At 41.2% G+C, this 14924-nt stretch overlaps 1 protein-coding gene across 1 annotated transcript; it reads right to left on the reverse strand.

Moving 5' to 3' along the window:
- Positions 1-215: 215 nt before the first annotated feature.
- GSTA4 (glutathione S-transferase alpha 4) lies at positions 216-14924 on the reverse strand. The gene is made up of 7 exons (XM_060615738.3): positions 14794-14924; positions 13682-13790; positions 9375-9426; positions 7892-8024; positions 6910-7051; positions 4647-4778; positions 216-827 (listed from the first exon to the last, which is right to left on the reverse strand). The coding sequence occupies exons 2-7, from the start codon at positions 13766-13768 to the stop codon at positions 705-707; spliced, it is 669 nt and encodes a 222-aa protein (XP_060471721.1). The 5' UTR covers positions 13769-13790; positions 14794-14924; the 3' UTR covers positions 216-704.

Raw genomic sequence — 14924 nt, forward strand, 5'->3', positions numbered from 1 at the left:
TTATATTTTCATATACATGCATCAAATACAACTGGAGGGATATACAAATGATAAGTGTGTTTACCTATGGGGAACAGAACTGGGTAGCTTGGGGGCAGGGCTGAAAAGAACACTTCCAACTCTATACCCTCTTATGCTCTTTTGATTTTTGAACCATGAGAGTGTGTTATAAATTCCAAACAACTTAATTAAAAAAAAAATTCTGGCAACAGGGCGATGATTTATAAATTCTTTATTTTGGCTAATACTGACTGCCTTCATTACTACCACAGACTTATTATAGCAGAGAGGAATTATTCACTAGATATTCTGTTGTTATCAAACAATAAACATTAGGAAAAGATTGGAGGGCATTTAGAATGGGATAAGGAAAGGAGAAAAGAAGCTCAGAGAACATGAGGTCCTGCCCATCCTTGGTATTCAGGAAATGAGTAACCACATCAGATCTAACTTAAATGTCAGCCTCTTCAAAAAGGTTTTCAGAAAAAGGTCACTTAACAATTATTCACTGCACAAAAAAAAAAAAAAAAAAAAAAAATCAATGATTCTAAAAGAGATCTTGACATGAAAGACCCAACTGAAGAACAATCATACATAGCACCATGACAGAGCTGGGATCGCAGTGGCCCAGCATCAGTGAAGATGCTATTGTGGAGACAGCAATCTCTAGGGACTAGCTCGCACTCACAGATGGGTGTGATGTCTTAGGGCATAAAGATGTTGTAGACGGTTCTCACGTAGATGTCATCTGGAGGAGGCTTCTTCTTGCTGCCAGGTTCAAGGAATTTCTTAATTGTAGGTATATTACTGATTTTCACTGTGAACTCCTGAAAAAGGAAAACACAACAGTTCAAGGTTAACAGCAAAGGTAATAAGTTACTGTGAAAATACAGTTGGGCAAAATGGCCCATGAAAGTTTTTGCAATACATATTTGTTACAGAAACCCAAGCAGAAGTGTTGGTGTGACTATTTACAATCTCTGCCCACAATGGCTGGGATCTATCCAGGCCTTATTCATGCAAACTCACAGCTCAGACCAAAATGTGAATTCTTTTCAGACATAGAAAAATAAAAAAGATACTTAGATTAGGATTATAATACTTGCTTAAAGAGAAAAAAGGAAGGAAAAATCAGTACCTTAAATATACTATTCTACTCAGAGAAAATGCATGAGTCATTTGAATAAAAGTATTTAAAAAAGTCACCATATGGCACAACTGAAATTCAGCTTCCTTGGACTTGTTTTACTCCTATTAGCAAATGGATCCTCTTTATGGCTATGAATGGGAGACGGACAGTAGCATTTTTTACAGCCTGGGGTTCAGACCCCAGATACCAGATATTTACGGAAATCATATTTTCCATTCATACAGTCAAATCTTACCAATTCTCAGTAATTGAGAAGAAAAGTCTATTCGATCTAATAAAAATTTTGAACCATATGAAGAAGTGTATATCTATCATATATAATTATTCTAATAAAATTTTTCAAAGAGGTCATTTATTCAAAAAGTTACTATTTATTAAAAGTCAATAATATACAAAGCATAGCCTTAAGCATGCACACAGAGATACAGAAACATACATACATATTTCACTATTAACAAAAGCTAATAATTATGTCAATTAAAGCTATGTAAATGACAATTTTCTCTTTTTATTACTTATTTTAACTCTTTATATCATCTAATTTCAAATACTATACTAACATTTGGAAACTTGTTCTATAGGATTTATCATTTAAAGGTTTACCTGAGATTCATATTTGTCACATATAATAAAACTTTTGTGACATCTGACTTTTATGCCCTTTAATCAATGCAGGAATGATACTCATTTCAACTTAGATCTGGTGTTAGATTCTAAAGTCCTTTAATACCAAGGGGTCCCTGGGTGACTCAGTCAGTTAAGTGTCTGACTTTAGCTCAGGTCTGGAGCCTGCTTCAGATTCTGTGTTTCCCTTTCTCTCTGTCCCTCCCCTGCTCATGCTTGGTCTCTCTCTCTCTCTCTCTCTCTCTCTCTCTCTCTCTCAAAAAATAAAATAAACATAAAAAAAAGTGTTTTAATATTGATGCCCAATCTCATCAGAGATTAAAATTGTATTTAGGTACAGCTGCTATGGAAAACAGTAAGGAGGTTCCTCAAAAAATTAAAAATAAAAATACCATACAATCCAGTAATTCCACTACTGAGTATTTATGCAAAGAAAATTAAAACCCTAATTTGAAAAGATATATGCACCCCTGTGCTTATTGTGGTATTATTTATAATAGCCAGATTATGGAAACAACCTAAGTGTCCACCCATAGATGAATGGATAAGGAAGATGTGGATATATAAGATATGTGTTTATATATACAATGGAACACTACTTGGCCATACAAAAGAATGAAATTCTGCCATTTGTGACAACATGGATGGATCTAGAAGGTATTATGCTCAGTGAAATAAGTCAGAAAAAGACAAGTATCATAGGATTTTTCTTATATGTGGGATCTAAAAAATGAAACAAGCAACAGAAACAGACACATAAATAGAGAACAAACTGACAGGTGCCAGAAGGAAGGTGGTGGGGTGGGGGCGGGATAGACAAAACGGGTGGGGTGGGAGATAAAGGCTTCTAGTTATGGAATTAATAAATCATGGGAATGAAAGGTACAACACAGACAATATAGTCTATGACACTGTAATAGCGTTGTATGGGGACAAATGGTAGCTACACTTGTCATGAGCATAGCATGATGTGTGGAGCTGCTGGGTCACGGTGTTGAAACTAACATGGCATTGTGTGTCAACTATCCTTCAATATGGGAAAAAAAAAACCCTTGACCCACGTTTCAAAAAATTACATTTACACAGATGTACCTGGGGTTTAAAAATAAGTTGTTAGTGTCATGGATGGAAAATGCCAACAGGTCCCTGAGTTATTTCAGGGACCTACTGGTATGAAAGTCAGGTTAAAGAATGTTCACCCCTGTGTCTACAAGAGGAAATGAACAGGCAGCTAAACAATATAATGGCTACTGCCTTGTTGAAGACTTCTATTCTTCTTTTCCAGGTGTATGTATTTAACTAGTGGTTGTTGTCCTCATAAGTATATCAAAGTGTATTTGCTAGGCTTGGAAAAATTATTATCATTTTTTAAGAAGCATTGGAGATTTTGGAGATCTAGTGTATTTCTCTTGACTTTTGGTAACTTAGTCAAATATGTGCCCATTTGGGTATATAAGGGATTGGCAACCTTTTCCTATAAAGGACCGGTTAGTAAATATTTTAGGTTTTGCAAGCCATATGGTCTCTATCAGAACTATTGAACTCTTGGGGCGCCTGGGTGGCTCAGTCGGTTAAGCATCCGACTTCAGCTCAGGTCACAATCTCGCGGTCCGTGGGTTCAAGCCCCGCGTCGGGCTCTGTGCTGACTGCTCAGAGCCTGGAGCCTGTTTCAGATTCTGTGTCTCCCTCTCTCTCTGACCCTCCCCCGTTCATGCTCTGTCTCTCTGTCTCAAAAATAAATAAACGTTAAAAAAAAAAAAACTACTGAACTCTTGTGGTAGTACAAAAGCAGCTGTAAACAATGTGTGCATGAATGAGCATGGCTTTGTGAAATTCAAACTTTATATAATTTCATGTGTCATGAAATACTATTCTTCTGATGTTTTTTTTCAACCACTTAAATATGTAAAAATTGGGGTACCTGGTTGGTTCAGTCGGAGGAGTGTGTGACTCTTGATCTTGGGGTCATGAGTTCAAGCCCCATGTTGGGTGTAGAGATTTCTTAAAAATAAATAAAACTTTAAAAAAAAATGTAAAAACCATTCTTAGCTCAGGGACCATACACAAACAGGTGGCAGGGTTGATCTGACCCGGAGGCTGCAGTTTGCCAAACCCCCATATAGAGGAAACCCACTGGACCTGGAGATAAAAGGCTAAGGTCCTAGACAGAACTGAGGCTCACTAACTAGGCCATCTTGGCTGCTGACTTCCTGACCTTGGGTCTCTATTTCCTCGTATCTACACCAAAGGTGCTGGATGAGATTAGTTGTTTAAAGCCCTTTTCTGCTTTGAAGTTCCATGATCAGTCTTACCAGAATAATACTGAGGAATAAGTGGAGACACACACAAGCCTCTCCTTGGATTTTCCAAGAAGGGGAATGTATGGTGGGAACTCTCTGGAGTGATATTCAGTGAGCCTCTTACTTGTTTTCAGAACTCAGGCTGGGACATTTCCAATTCAAGAGCACCTACTATTTCTGAAAATCGGGAGCCACATCCTGACAAGGAGACTGTTTTTGGTGTTGACCCTGAAGCCCTCCTGTCAGTATATATACGGCATGGACAGATGAGGAACGCCTCATCCCTGAGATTACCCCTAAGGCAAGTTTGTTAGCAAACTGTGTATGTGATTTGTTTCAAGAGCGTAGTTATGGGACAAAACTTAGGTAAAACTGCTTTCACAGATATGTTATCTTCCAGCTCGTAAGATCTGGGAACCAGAAAAACCATTTCAAGTTTCTACTTTCATTTCATTTTACTAACCAGAATCTAAAAAAGGACACATGCACCCCTAGCCAACCAACTAACAGATATTGAAGGAAGGAAGGTCTAACAGATCTGGACCAATCTTCTAAAACATGGTTTTATTTACCTGGAGGTGAGGAAATGCAGATAGGATATTGGGGATTTTCTCTTCTAGAGCCAAAATGGTTTGGAGTAGAATCACGTCCGCAAGGCTCAGCTGGTTACCAACGAGAAACCTTTGCCCATGATCCCTTAAAACCTGCAGGATATAAATGTTTTGCATTGCTAACAATTCTTTACACAGAGAAACTGATGAAACTATTGAGTCAGTGCAGTATCTCTGCATATAAGTAATACCAAGAGGAGGATCCCTATATCAGAGAGAGAGAACACACAAAGGGTGTAGACACATAAGTACCATTAAATACTTGCTTTATATCAAACACTGAAAAGGGGAAGAAAATCTGAATTCTAGATTTAGCATTCAGTGCTTTAAAAGGACACATCTATTCCATAAATGTATCCTACAGAAATGATTAGAGGTGACAGATGCAGGAGGTTGGGGGACGTCATGTAAGTCAGCAACAGGTCCCCTCCAAGGACTCTAATCTCACTTGCTGACTCCGTATTTCTACAAACATGGGGACCTGCAGTCATCAACTAGACATGACCATAAAAAAAGCAGGTTTCCGAGGTGCCTGGGTAGATTAGTCCCTTAACTGTCCGACTTTGGCTCAGGTTATGATCTCACAGTTCGTGAGTTCGAGCCCCACGTCAGGCTCTGTGTTGACAGCTCGGAGCCTAGAGCCTGCTCCGGATTCTGTTTCTCCCTCTCTCTTTCTCTGCCCCTCCCCTGCTCACAACCTGTCTCTGTCTCTCAAAAATAAACATTGAAAAAAAAAATTTTTTTAATAAAGCAGGCTTCCTGTCACAACTTCCAAGACAGAGAAAACTAAAAGCACAAGGGCTCATCTTGATTCCCGTTGTGAGGGCAACATGTCGCTTCAGAGATTCATAGGGATAGATGATGAGGAGGAGGAAGCAAGGAACAGTGGTAAAAAAGGGAGGGATTGGGGCGCCTGGGTGGCTAAGTTGGTTGGGCGACCGACTTCAGCTCAGGTAGTGATCTCTAGGTTTGTGAGTTCGAGCACCGCGTCGGGCTCGGTGGTGACAGCTCAGAGCCTACTTCAGATTCGGTGACTCCCCCTCTCTCTACCCTGCCCCTGCTCACGCTCTGTGTGTCTCTCTCTCAGTAATAAATAAAAGTTAAAAAAAAAAAAAATAAGAAAGAAAGAAAAGGGGGGATCTCCTTTGTAGTGAACTCTTAGATGCCCATAGTGAGTATGAATGCATGCAAGGTGTGTGTGTGGGGGGGGGGGCGGGGGGGGTTGGCGGGGTGTCAGACAGGGGCTCTACATACAACTCCAAATCAAGTATAGCTACTGGAGCCAGAGTGGGAGAGCATAGTGAATCCAAAATTGCAGTCAGAGGCCAGGATTCCCAATCCTGGCTCCCCACATTAGGCATGTTGTTCAGTCTCTCTGTGATTCCATTCCATATGTGTAAAAAACAATAAAAATTAAAAAAAATAAAGCTAAAAATTTTTAGCTCATGTATGTATTAGGAGCCCTGATTCAGTCTGGGCCATAGGAATTTAAGAACCAGCAGTGACCTCTCACCAAGGCACCTCTTCCTCCCTTGTCACACATTTCTACATTATCACATTTTACATTTGCAAAGTGCCTGTGGGTGAGAGATCATGAAACCAAGTGACCAAAAAACCCAGAGAATACCTCTCCTTCTTAAATCTAATTCTACAAAGATGGCCAGAGATTTGCCAATTCTGTACGTTTACACTCTCTTCTTTTTTTTAACCGAAACATTTAAAACAATTGCTCTTAGTTGAGAAAAACAGGAGTCTGAAGCCCAGTAAAGCAGATATATTAACAAGATGAGGAAAATAACAAAACAGGAAGCAAAGAGAGCAAACGGGAGAGAAATAAAACAATGGTCTTCTCATCATACCAAACTATCAGGTAGGATGTTGGTATACAATGGCCCTTCCTCAAATGTTCACGGGATGAAAGAAGGTAGGAATTAGGCAGTTTCTGCTTTTCTGCATCTTACACAGGGTGGGCACCTGGTGAACAATAGTGCGCACATGTGGTGAACCCATGTTTTTTCCAGACTTCCGAGTAACATGGTCCAAGTAGAGCCTGAGGGGCTTCAAGACACCCTGGCTTTGCTCTGACAGCTACTGTCAGCTCTCGGGAATCCCCGAGGTTAGTCCAGCAGGCTCCCCTTTCCACTGCCCAGAGCAGAGCGGGGCATCAGTGACAGCTCCCTTGTAGTCTGGTCATGCTGTGTTCGTGAGTTGCTCTGCCACCTACCTTTTCAAACACAGGAAAGTATCTAATTATAGCCTTCTGGGCCATGTTAACCACTTCCTTTTGTTGATCATCTGGTTTTAGGAAAGGATGCATGATAATCAGTTCCAGCAGATCTAGCGTCCCCTCCACATACATGTCAATCCTTAAAATAACAACAAAGAAAAGTTATCTCAGTTTCCCCTTCTTTGAACTCATCGGCTTCCACAACTAAGAATTCAGAGTGCTTTTCTCTTAAGGCTCTGGCAACTTAAGGACCCGGGAGCATTTATCTATACGTGGCTCAAGAGCAAAGATGCAAAGCCAATTTTAGCTGTAATTCAAAAAAATCTGTCACAGATCAGAAAGCAAATAGCCATGACATCCCCCTCTCCAGGGACCCTAATTGTGTATCCTTACTCCAGAACCCACGCTTGGTGTGGGTGGAATTTCACATTTATAAAAACAGTGGCTATCATTTATGGAATGCTTGGTATGTACCAGGCATGGTGCTAAACACTCCACCCAATATTTCATTGACTCCATTATCCATATTAATTGACTTTCATTATCAGGCATATGATATTAATATATTGTACAGGACACTCGGCAGGACTGTGGAACTCAGCCATTTTGATTTATATATCAAAAATATAATCCAAATTATAATCAAGGTACAGTATTCCTGACCTTGAATGTCATGGCAGCCTCCTGTTCTTAATACTCTGTGATATTAAATTTGCAAGAAAGGTAAAAAGCAATATCAAAGCATTTAAACCTGTTGAAACCTGAAACAATCACACCCCAAATAGAGGATCTAGTATCTGAACTCAATTCTTCTCTATTGTTTTGCCCAGACTCTCTGTGCTGATTTTCCAACTGGTTTTTGTTCCCGGTTTACTCTAATGATACAAGACATAAAGGAGACGGGGCGTGCTGTAGAGACTGCTAATCGGCTGAGGTCTCAGTAAGTGACAATAGAGAACACTTGAGAGGGCCATAGTACAGAGTTCTCTCCTTGAGGTCCTTGCCAAACAGGTGGTGCTTCTCTGCTATGTAGTGAAGGATGCTGCGGGTCTGCACCAACTTCATCCCGTCAATTTCAACCATTGGCACTTGCTGGAACAGCAGGTGGTTACCTGAGAATGGAAGCCCAGAGTTAAAACTGATCTCTTCCCTGTCCCCCAACCCCTCAACATGCCCTATTGAATGAAAAGGGACGGTGGAGCCAGAGCCTTGGGAACAGTGGAAAGCTCCCTGATGACAGATGACATCAACTTCATGCAGGGTAGCAGACTGAACTGCCAAAGAAGCCTGAAAACAAGCCCTGTTCAAAACCTTCCCTTTTCATGTTCATACCAGCAAAAGTGCCCAACAGTCATGACAAGGGGCGGGAGAGAATGTGGGGAAGATATTTCTTCAGAGCTGCACTGGCCAACCCAGTCAGTAGTCAGTAGCTGCATGTGTCTAGTTAAACGTACACTTAAATTAATCAAAATTTTGACAAATTTAGAATTAATTCCTTAAGCATGCTAGACACATTGCAAGTGCTCAGTAGGCATGTATGGCTAGCGGCTATGACACCAGACTGGGAACAGAACATTTCCATCACTGTAGAATGTTCTATCGATTGCACTGCTTTAAACAATCTGATCATAAAACCTACGTCACCGACTGAGACTCATGTGTACTCACCGGGCTTTCTGTTCCACAGCCACAGACCACGTACTACCAAGTCTGCTGTCATGGATCAAAAACCAACCACTTGCTTTTTTCAACAAAACTGTGTCAACACTTTCCACATACTAAGCCCTGGGGAGAGATGCAAATGTAGGATACAGCCTAGCCCTCAAGGAGCTCACAGATTGGGGGTACATGAGTGTCTGGGGAAAATGATTACTCAACACATGCCTAGTGACATGAGGCCAGTGTCACACAGGAAGAGGGACATTACAGTTGGTCCCTCTTGAGGCAGCCTTCAGTTGGGTCTAGAGACCCTGCTGATGGCTGGGAGGGAGGCTACTTACAGAGTCACTAGGTATTCCTTATGGAGCCTGGGCATAGAGGGAGTGGGGCTGATCAGGAGTTGAAGGTGGGGGGACTTTCATTGAATTCATTTCTGTTTAGTATTCACTGCAAATATGCGGCCCAGTTTAAATGAGGACTTCTGTTTGCATACTCAAGCAGGCACTGATGGCTCAGATAATTTGGAGCTAGGTGGGGAAGATGAAGAGGGAAGGTATGAAGGAGAGGAAAAAAAGCGGGATAAGAGGGGGGCAGAGAGAGGAGAAAGGGATGGAGAAAGGCTGTTCACCTGATGGTTCACTCCCTTTAGCTCTCAGAGAAGAGCAATTTCAGCTATTTTCCCCCCTGGTGTTAGGATACTGTTGAGAGTTCAGTGTAAGCAGCATCTTTGACCTTCCACATAAATATTGGTTCTTAAAAGAAAAATCAGCATTACCAAACAGTTGTTTCACTTCCATACTCACCATCCTGCAACTTCTGTAACTGTTCTTTTGTTTCTAAGAATTCTTCATCAAACTAAATTAAAAAAAAAAAAAAAAAGATATCCCCCATGAAGGCACATATCATTACAGGATCAGGACTGAAAATACCAAGTTAAACTGTCTCAGAAGCAGAAGGAGCACACTTAGCACCCACATCTTGGTTTCCCTGTATCACTAAAAGAAACCTGGACTCCTGGGAGAAAAGGTTGATGCTAATACATCAGAAAGCAAGGAAGAGCTCAAAGACCAATGAGATATGGCAAAGGCAAAGGCAGGCAGGACCCTACCTGAAGGGGAGTCCTTAGCCAAATTAGGGACAATTCAAGCATCAGACGGGTAATGTCACTTAAGGATCATCACACACTCTAATAAAAAAAAAATCCCTGTGTCCTTAAGTGATGATATTCAACAAGGCAGAAGGAAAAGCTTCTTTTTTTTTTTTTTTTTTTTTTTTTACAGAAGAATTAGTGCTAATGATACAATTAGAAAATCACCAATTTGTAACCTACAATGTAACAACTGATTCTGAAAAGGATCAAAATGGATGCTGAAATCACTGCCTTATGGGGAACAGAATATTCAAACAACCTTAAAGTATCAGCCCACAAGTTAATTATGACAAAGGAAAAAAGCATCTTTGTGGTGGAAAGATTTGGAGATCACACCATCTATCTAACCAAGTGGTCAAACTTAGCTCCCCATTGGGGGACACTGAGACAGTGTGTGCTTCCTGCCGTGACAGTGAGAAGGGCACAATAACACTGTAAAAAATACTGCCAGATCTAACTGCAAGGTGAAAATCAGGCAAATCCAGGACGCGGGGTATTCTGTAACAAAAATGGCTGAGACTCTTTCAAACCTACAGAAAACTTGTTTCCTTTTGTTTTGCTTGTGTTTAAGTTTCTCCTGAGCGTGCAACATCTGTGAACAGGTTCGAGGGATCCGCCTCTGCCATTCCCACTCTGCAGTCTTTACCACTTATCTGGCTCTCCTTTCCTAGACTAACTTTCACTTCCCAACTGAAAGTGTGAGCTCCATTCTCCAAGGACAAATCTTTATTTAAGAGATTAGACTTTAGTTAGGTAGCCCTCCTCTGATAATTCTTCTAGGTGGAATTTGGTTACCAAGTTGTGTGGGAGTTCATGAGTCAGTTTCTCCTTTATACACTTCTTTGCGGTTTCCCTCCACACTGGCTGGAAGGTGGGTTCAGGACCTGCTGGGCTAATTCCTCTACCTCACCTGCCTGCCCACTGCAACTGGTCTAGGGGAGGTGGGTTACGTGACCCACTTTCTTTTTTGTAGAACTTAATTAGGGTTGGCTTTCTACTGCTGTCACCAAGAATCTTGACTCATACACAGGAGAGTAGGAGGCATGAGGTAGAATGAGGATTGGAAGAGAGAAGATTTGGGAAAAGATTATATTAAAGGTACAAATAAGATATCCATTGCAAACCTATTCAATAAGACAGAACTGCAAACTCAGAAGCATGCAGGGAAAAGGTAGGTGACATCAATAAGCCAACCAGGTTCAGGTCACAGGACCAAGAATTTTTTTCACTATCTTATTAACGTAATTAGAAAACATATCCTGAGACAATGGGGGAATAATGGGGACTGTGATGAACTAGAAAGGACCATCTATGGTGGCAGTCCTTCCTTACTTAGTCAGACTTAGTAATTACTTGCCCTCTGAAAATGAGGGTCCAGTATCAATCAGATCTTCAAATTTCTCAAGAGAAGTCAGAAGTCAGAATTTGTATATAAAAGTGATATCAACTCACTTAGAAAACTGTAAAACACTATATGGTGAGTTATAATGATATGCAAAGAAACCAAAACTAAAACCAACCAAACAACACAAAACCGCAAACCCCAAAACCCTCATGTATCATCTTTGGAGGTTACTACGGTAACGTCTAATTATTCTGAAAATCGATAAAGAGACTATATCAAGCATTTACCTTACTCTTCCCATATGAGCTGTAGTTCAAAGTAATTAGTTAAGTGAAAAATTACTCTTCAGAAAAGAAACACAGTTAATAAATTCAGATAAAATGATAGACAGAAATAGAAAAAGCACCATTTTGTTATCCCTAACAATGGTGATGAAAATAGCTGCTAAAACCACTAGTTGAGAAGGTGATGGAGGAAACTTTATGCATGGATCCAGCCTGACGTCACCGGAACGCACTGATCAAGCTGGCGTTGCTGAAAAGGAGACAGTCAAACATCATGCATCCCTTGATGTCGTATAATAAAAATATGCACCCAGTATCCCTGTGATGGAGTCTGGTAGGGAAAAAAAAAAAAAGATTTAGAGATAGAAAGAAAAAAAGGAGCCTGGATTTGACCATATCTCTGGGTCTAACTAGTTTACAGGAAACACAGAGAATAAAAGAGTATGTTGAAATGAGGGTAAGTCAGTCAAGTCCAGAATGGGGGAAATTCTACAGGGTAGTTTCTTCCACAAATAAATGGCACTAAAAACAGATGCAGACACTTAGCACTCAGCTGTTGGCTGCTAATACCATTTGCTAATAAAAGGGACCAGGGCTCCTTGGAAAAATACCAATTTCTAAGGCCAGGGCAAGGAAAATACAAGATGAGCCTGAAGCATCTTGTAGTGTCAGAAAGTAAGAAAGAGCTAAAGGGAAAAAAAGAAAAGGGAGGATGAAGTCATGTGCACACGTGTGACGCAGGAGCCAACGTGAAAGAGCTAATGGCCAAAGTGGGACAATTTGAGCAAGAAAACATTATTGGATTATAACCCAAAGCACAAAATAAATACTAAAGTCCATACTGATAAAAATAAATGATTGAATAGATAAATGGACAAGAAAAAACCCAAATCTCCCTTATGTAAGAATTCTAAACACAGATGCCGCCCCCTCCAGGAGGTAGAGTTTAATTCCCATCCTTTTAAGCGTGGGCTGAACTTAATGACTCGTTTCCAAAAAATAAAGGGAACAAATCCTTTTACAATGAAGAAACCTGGCAGACACCGTCTTAGCCAAATGACCAAGGTTAACAGCACCAGTGATATACTCATGTTAATATCAGCCCTAATATGATACAATGAGAAAGGCATTTCTCCTCTGTGCTATTCTTCCCCAAAACCTCAAAACCCAGTCCAACTATGAGAAAACTTCAAACAAACCTAAACTATGGAGAATTCTACAAAAAACCTGACCAATACTTTTCAAAACTGTCAAGGTCGTGAAATAAAAGACAGACTGAGAAACTGTCACAGGTTGAGACTAAGGAAACGTAGTGACTAAGTATAATGTGGGATCCTGGAAGAGTAAAGGACATTATTGGCAAAACTAATTAAATTCAAATAGTCTGTAGTTTAGTCATGCACCAATGTTAATTTCTTAGTTTTGACATGATTATGTAAGACGGTATCATCAGGAGGGACTGAGTGGCTATTAATGGAACACTGTGCACTGTCTTCATAACTTCGCTATAAATTTAAAATTATTCCCAAGTATAAAGTTTATTTTTAAAAAATGCAGAGGAAATTGTTACAGATTTAAAAAATCCTGAAAGAAACCTAAGCAAATGCGATGTGTGGGCATGATATAGATCCAGACTGGAATAAACTTACTATAAAAAGACCTGTTTGAAGTAATCAGACTGTTAAGATATTAGTAAAGAACTGCTAATTTTGTTGGGTGATATTATGGTATTGTGGTTATGTATTAAAATCCTTACCTTTTAGAGATAAAAACTACAATACTCCCACAAAACAAATGGAGGAGATGGATGAAACAAGATTAGCACAAAGCAAATGACAATTGAAAATGGGTGAGGGAAATTTATGCCAATGGTTTCCCAACCTTTGTAACCCATTAGAACATTTCCATAAATAAGAAACTAAAAGAATAGAACAAAAAGACAAAACCACCGTGGGCCGAAGCCTACACATATGCAGAGGAAGGCTGCCAGTTAGAAGCCATTGAAGAGGAAATTTACCTACAGCTTGTATAATTAAGAAAAGTTGTAACTGGCAAATTTCAGGTTCATTCCTCTTCTCCTTATTAATACTTCTTGGTGGTAGATCAGAAGCCAATGATTAAGTAAAAGTGGAAAGTAAAACAGATTTCCATTAACCACATTCCATTTATAAAGAAAAACCCCTTTTGACTCAACCAAGGAATCTTCTGACTCAACCAAGCATGTCTGTGTTGGGTGGGGGAGAGGGCTAGAACAGGACTCCGCCATTTATGTTTTCCTCAAAAGTCTCAAAGTTGTACAACAAATCTGTGAAGAAACAGCATAGAGGGTACCTCGACTCCAGCGGCAGCTAAAACCCATCTTACGGACTCCATCCGGCCTCTTCCGTTGGGATAGTGGAGCTTGGGCTTTGCTGCCATGATGGCCTTTCAGAAAAGGTTTCTGAAAAAAACAAATACGCAGCTCCTCGCACACCAGCAGTCTTATTTCTCTTATTTCGAGTCTTCAACCCCGGTGCTCACGGGCTAAACGAATATTCAGGATTTTGGCAAAGGAAGTCGGTTTTGCTTTTTGTTTTCGTTTTTTTTTTTTTTTTTTTCCTTTATGACTGCGTTTTCGCTCACTCAATGAAAACATACCACCATTTTCAAATATTAAAAGAAACAACCACTTGACTTCCATACCATTTCTATTTATGATCTCTTATTCTGGATCTTGGGAAGCTGGGGCCATTTGTTGTAAAGACATCCTAGCCAGCAGTACGGTACTTCCCCGATTCAGAACATCATACACTTTGACCTTGAAAAGCTTAAATTTCTCAAATTCGGTCTGGTGAGGCAAGGTGCGGAGGGCCGCGGAGAATTAATTATGCACTCTGGAACCCTTGCAAGAATTCATGTTTTCACATGCATCGTCATATGTGATTATTACAGCTATTGAGAGATGGGCCGGCCGAGCATTACTATTGTCTGCAAAATGTGCGTCGGTCTTCCAGCCTGCGGTAGCTTCCCCGGGGTCCCGCACGTCCCCCGCCACAGCTGGGAGGTGAGCCTCGGGCCTCGGGAATGCGCCCAGGCCACGGACTCGACCACCCGAGACTAGACTCCTAGTCTACTAGGACTGGGCTACTCCGGTCCCCGCTCAGCCCACGGAAACCCAAAGCTAGCCCACGAGCTAGCCTTCCACGGAAACCAGTGGGTTCGGATTCCGCAGAGCGGGTTAATAAAAATACGCACGCTGAGCCAAGAATGACTCCAGCCCCAGCCAAGAGGGCCACGTCTGCCCAGAAGGAGGCGGAGGCGCCAAAGGACGGGTGGGAGGGAGATGAGAAGGACTGAATGGGTGCTGGGAGAGAGTTGGGACGCACGGTGGAGGAAGAGACTCGGGGCCAGGGAGTGGAGGGCGAAGGGGATGGGCGGGTGGGAGCGGCAGGAGGGAGACAGACCTGGAGTCCGCTAGGAGCACCCGGAGCCTCACAAAGCGCTCTGCCAGCTGTCTGCAGCGAGGCGGGACCAGCTGGCCGCGAGCTGGCGCTCCGGTGGGCGAGGCTGGGAAGTCTCACCAATAGAGACGGCA

The sequence above is a fragment of the Panthera onca genome, chromosome B2 (assembly GCF_046562875.1).
Source record: "Panthera onca isolate mPanOnc1 chromosome B2, mPanOnc1 haplotype 2, whole genome shotgun sequence".
Taxonomy (NCBI): domain Eukaryota; kingdom Metazoa; phylum Chordata; class Mammalia; order Carnivora; family Felidae; genus Panthera; species Panthera onca.

What these genes read in the sequence shown, in the direction of transcription:
- GSTA4 (XM_060615738.3), bottom strand. Translation starts at nt 13,768, where the DNA reads ATGGCAGCAAAGCCCAAGCTCCACTATCCCAACGGAAGAGGCCGGATG. An exon ending in GTTACAGAAGTTGCAGGATG is followed by an intron (nt 8,025 to 9,374) that starts GTGAGTATGGAA and finishes TTCCATTCTCAG; the next exon opens with GTAACCACCTGCTGTTCCAG. An exon ending in ACTTTCCTGTGTTTGAAAAG is followed by an intron (nt 4,779 to 6,909) that starts GTAGGTGGCAGA and finishes TATATCCTGCAG; the next exon opens with GTTTTAAGGGATCATGGGCA.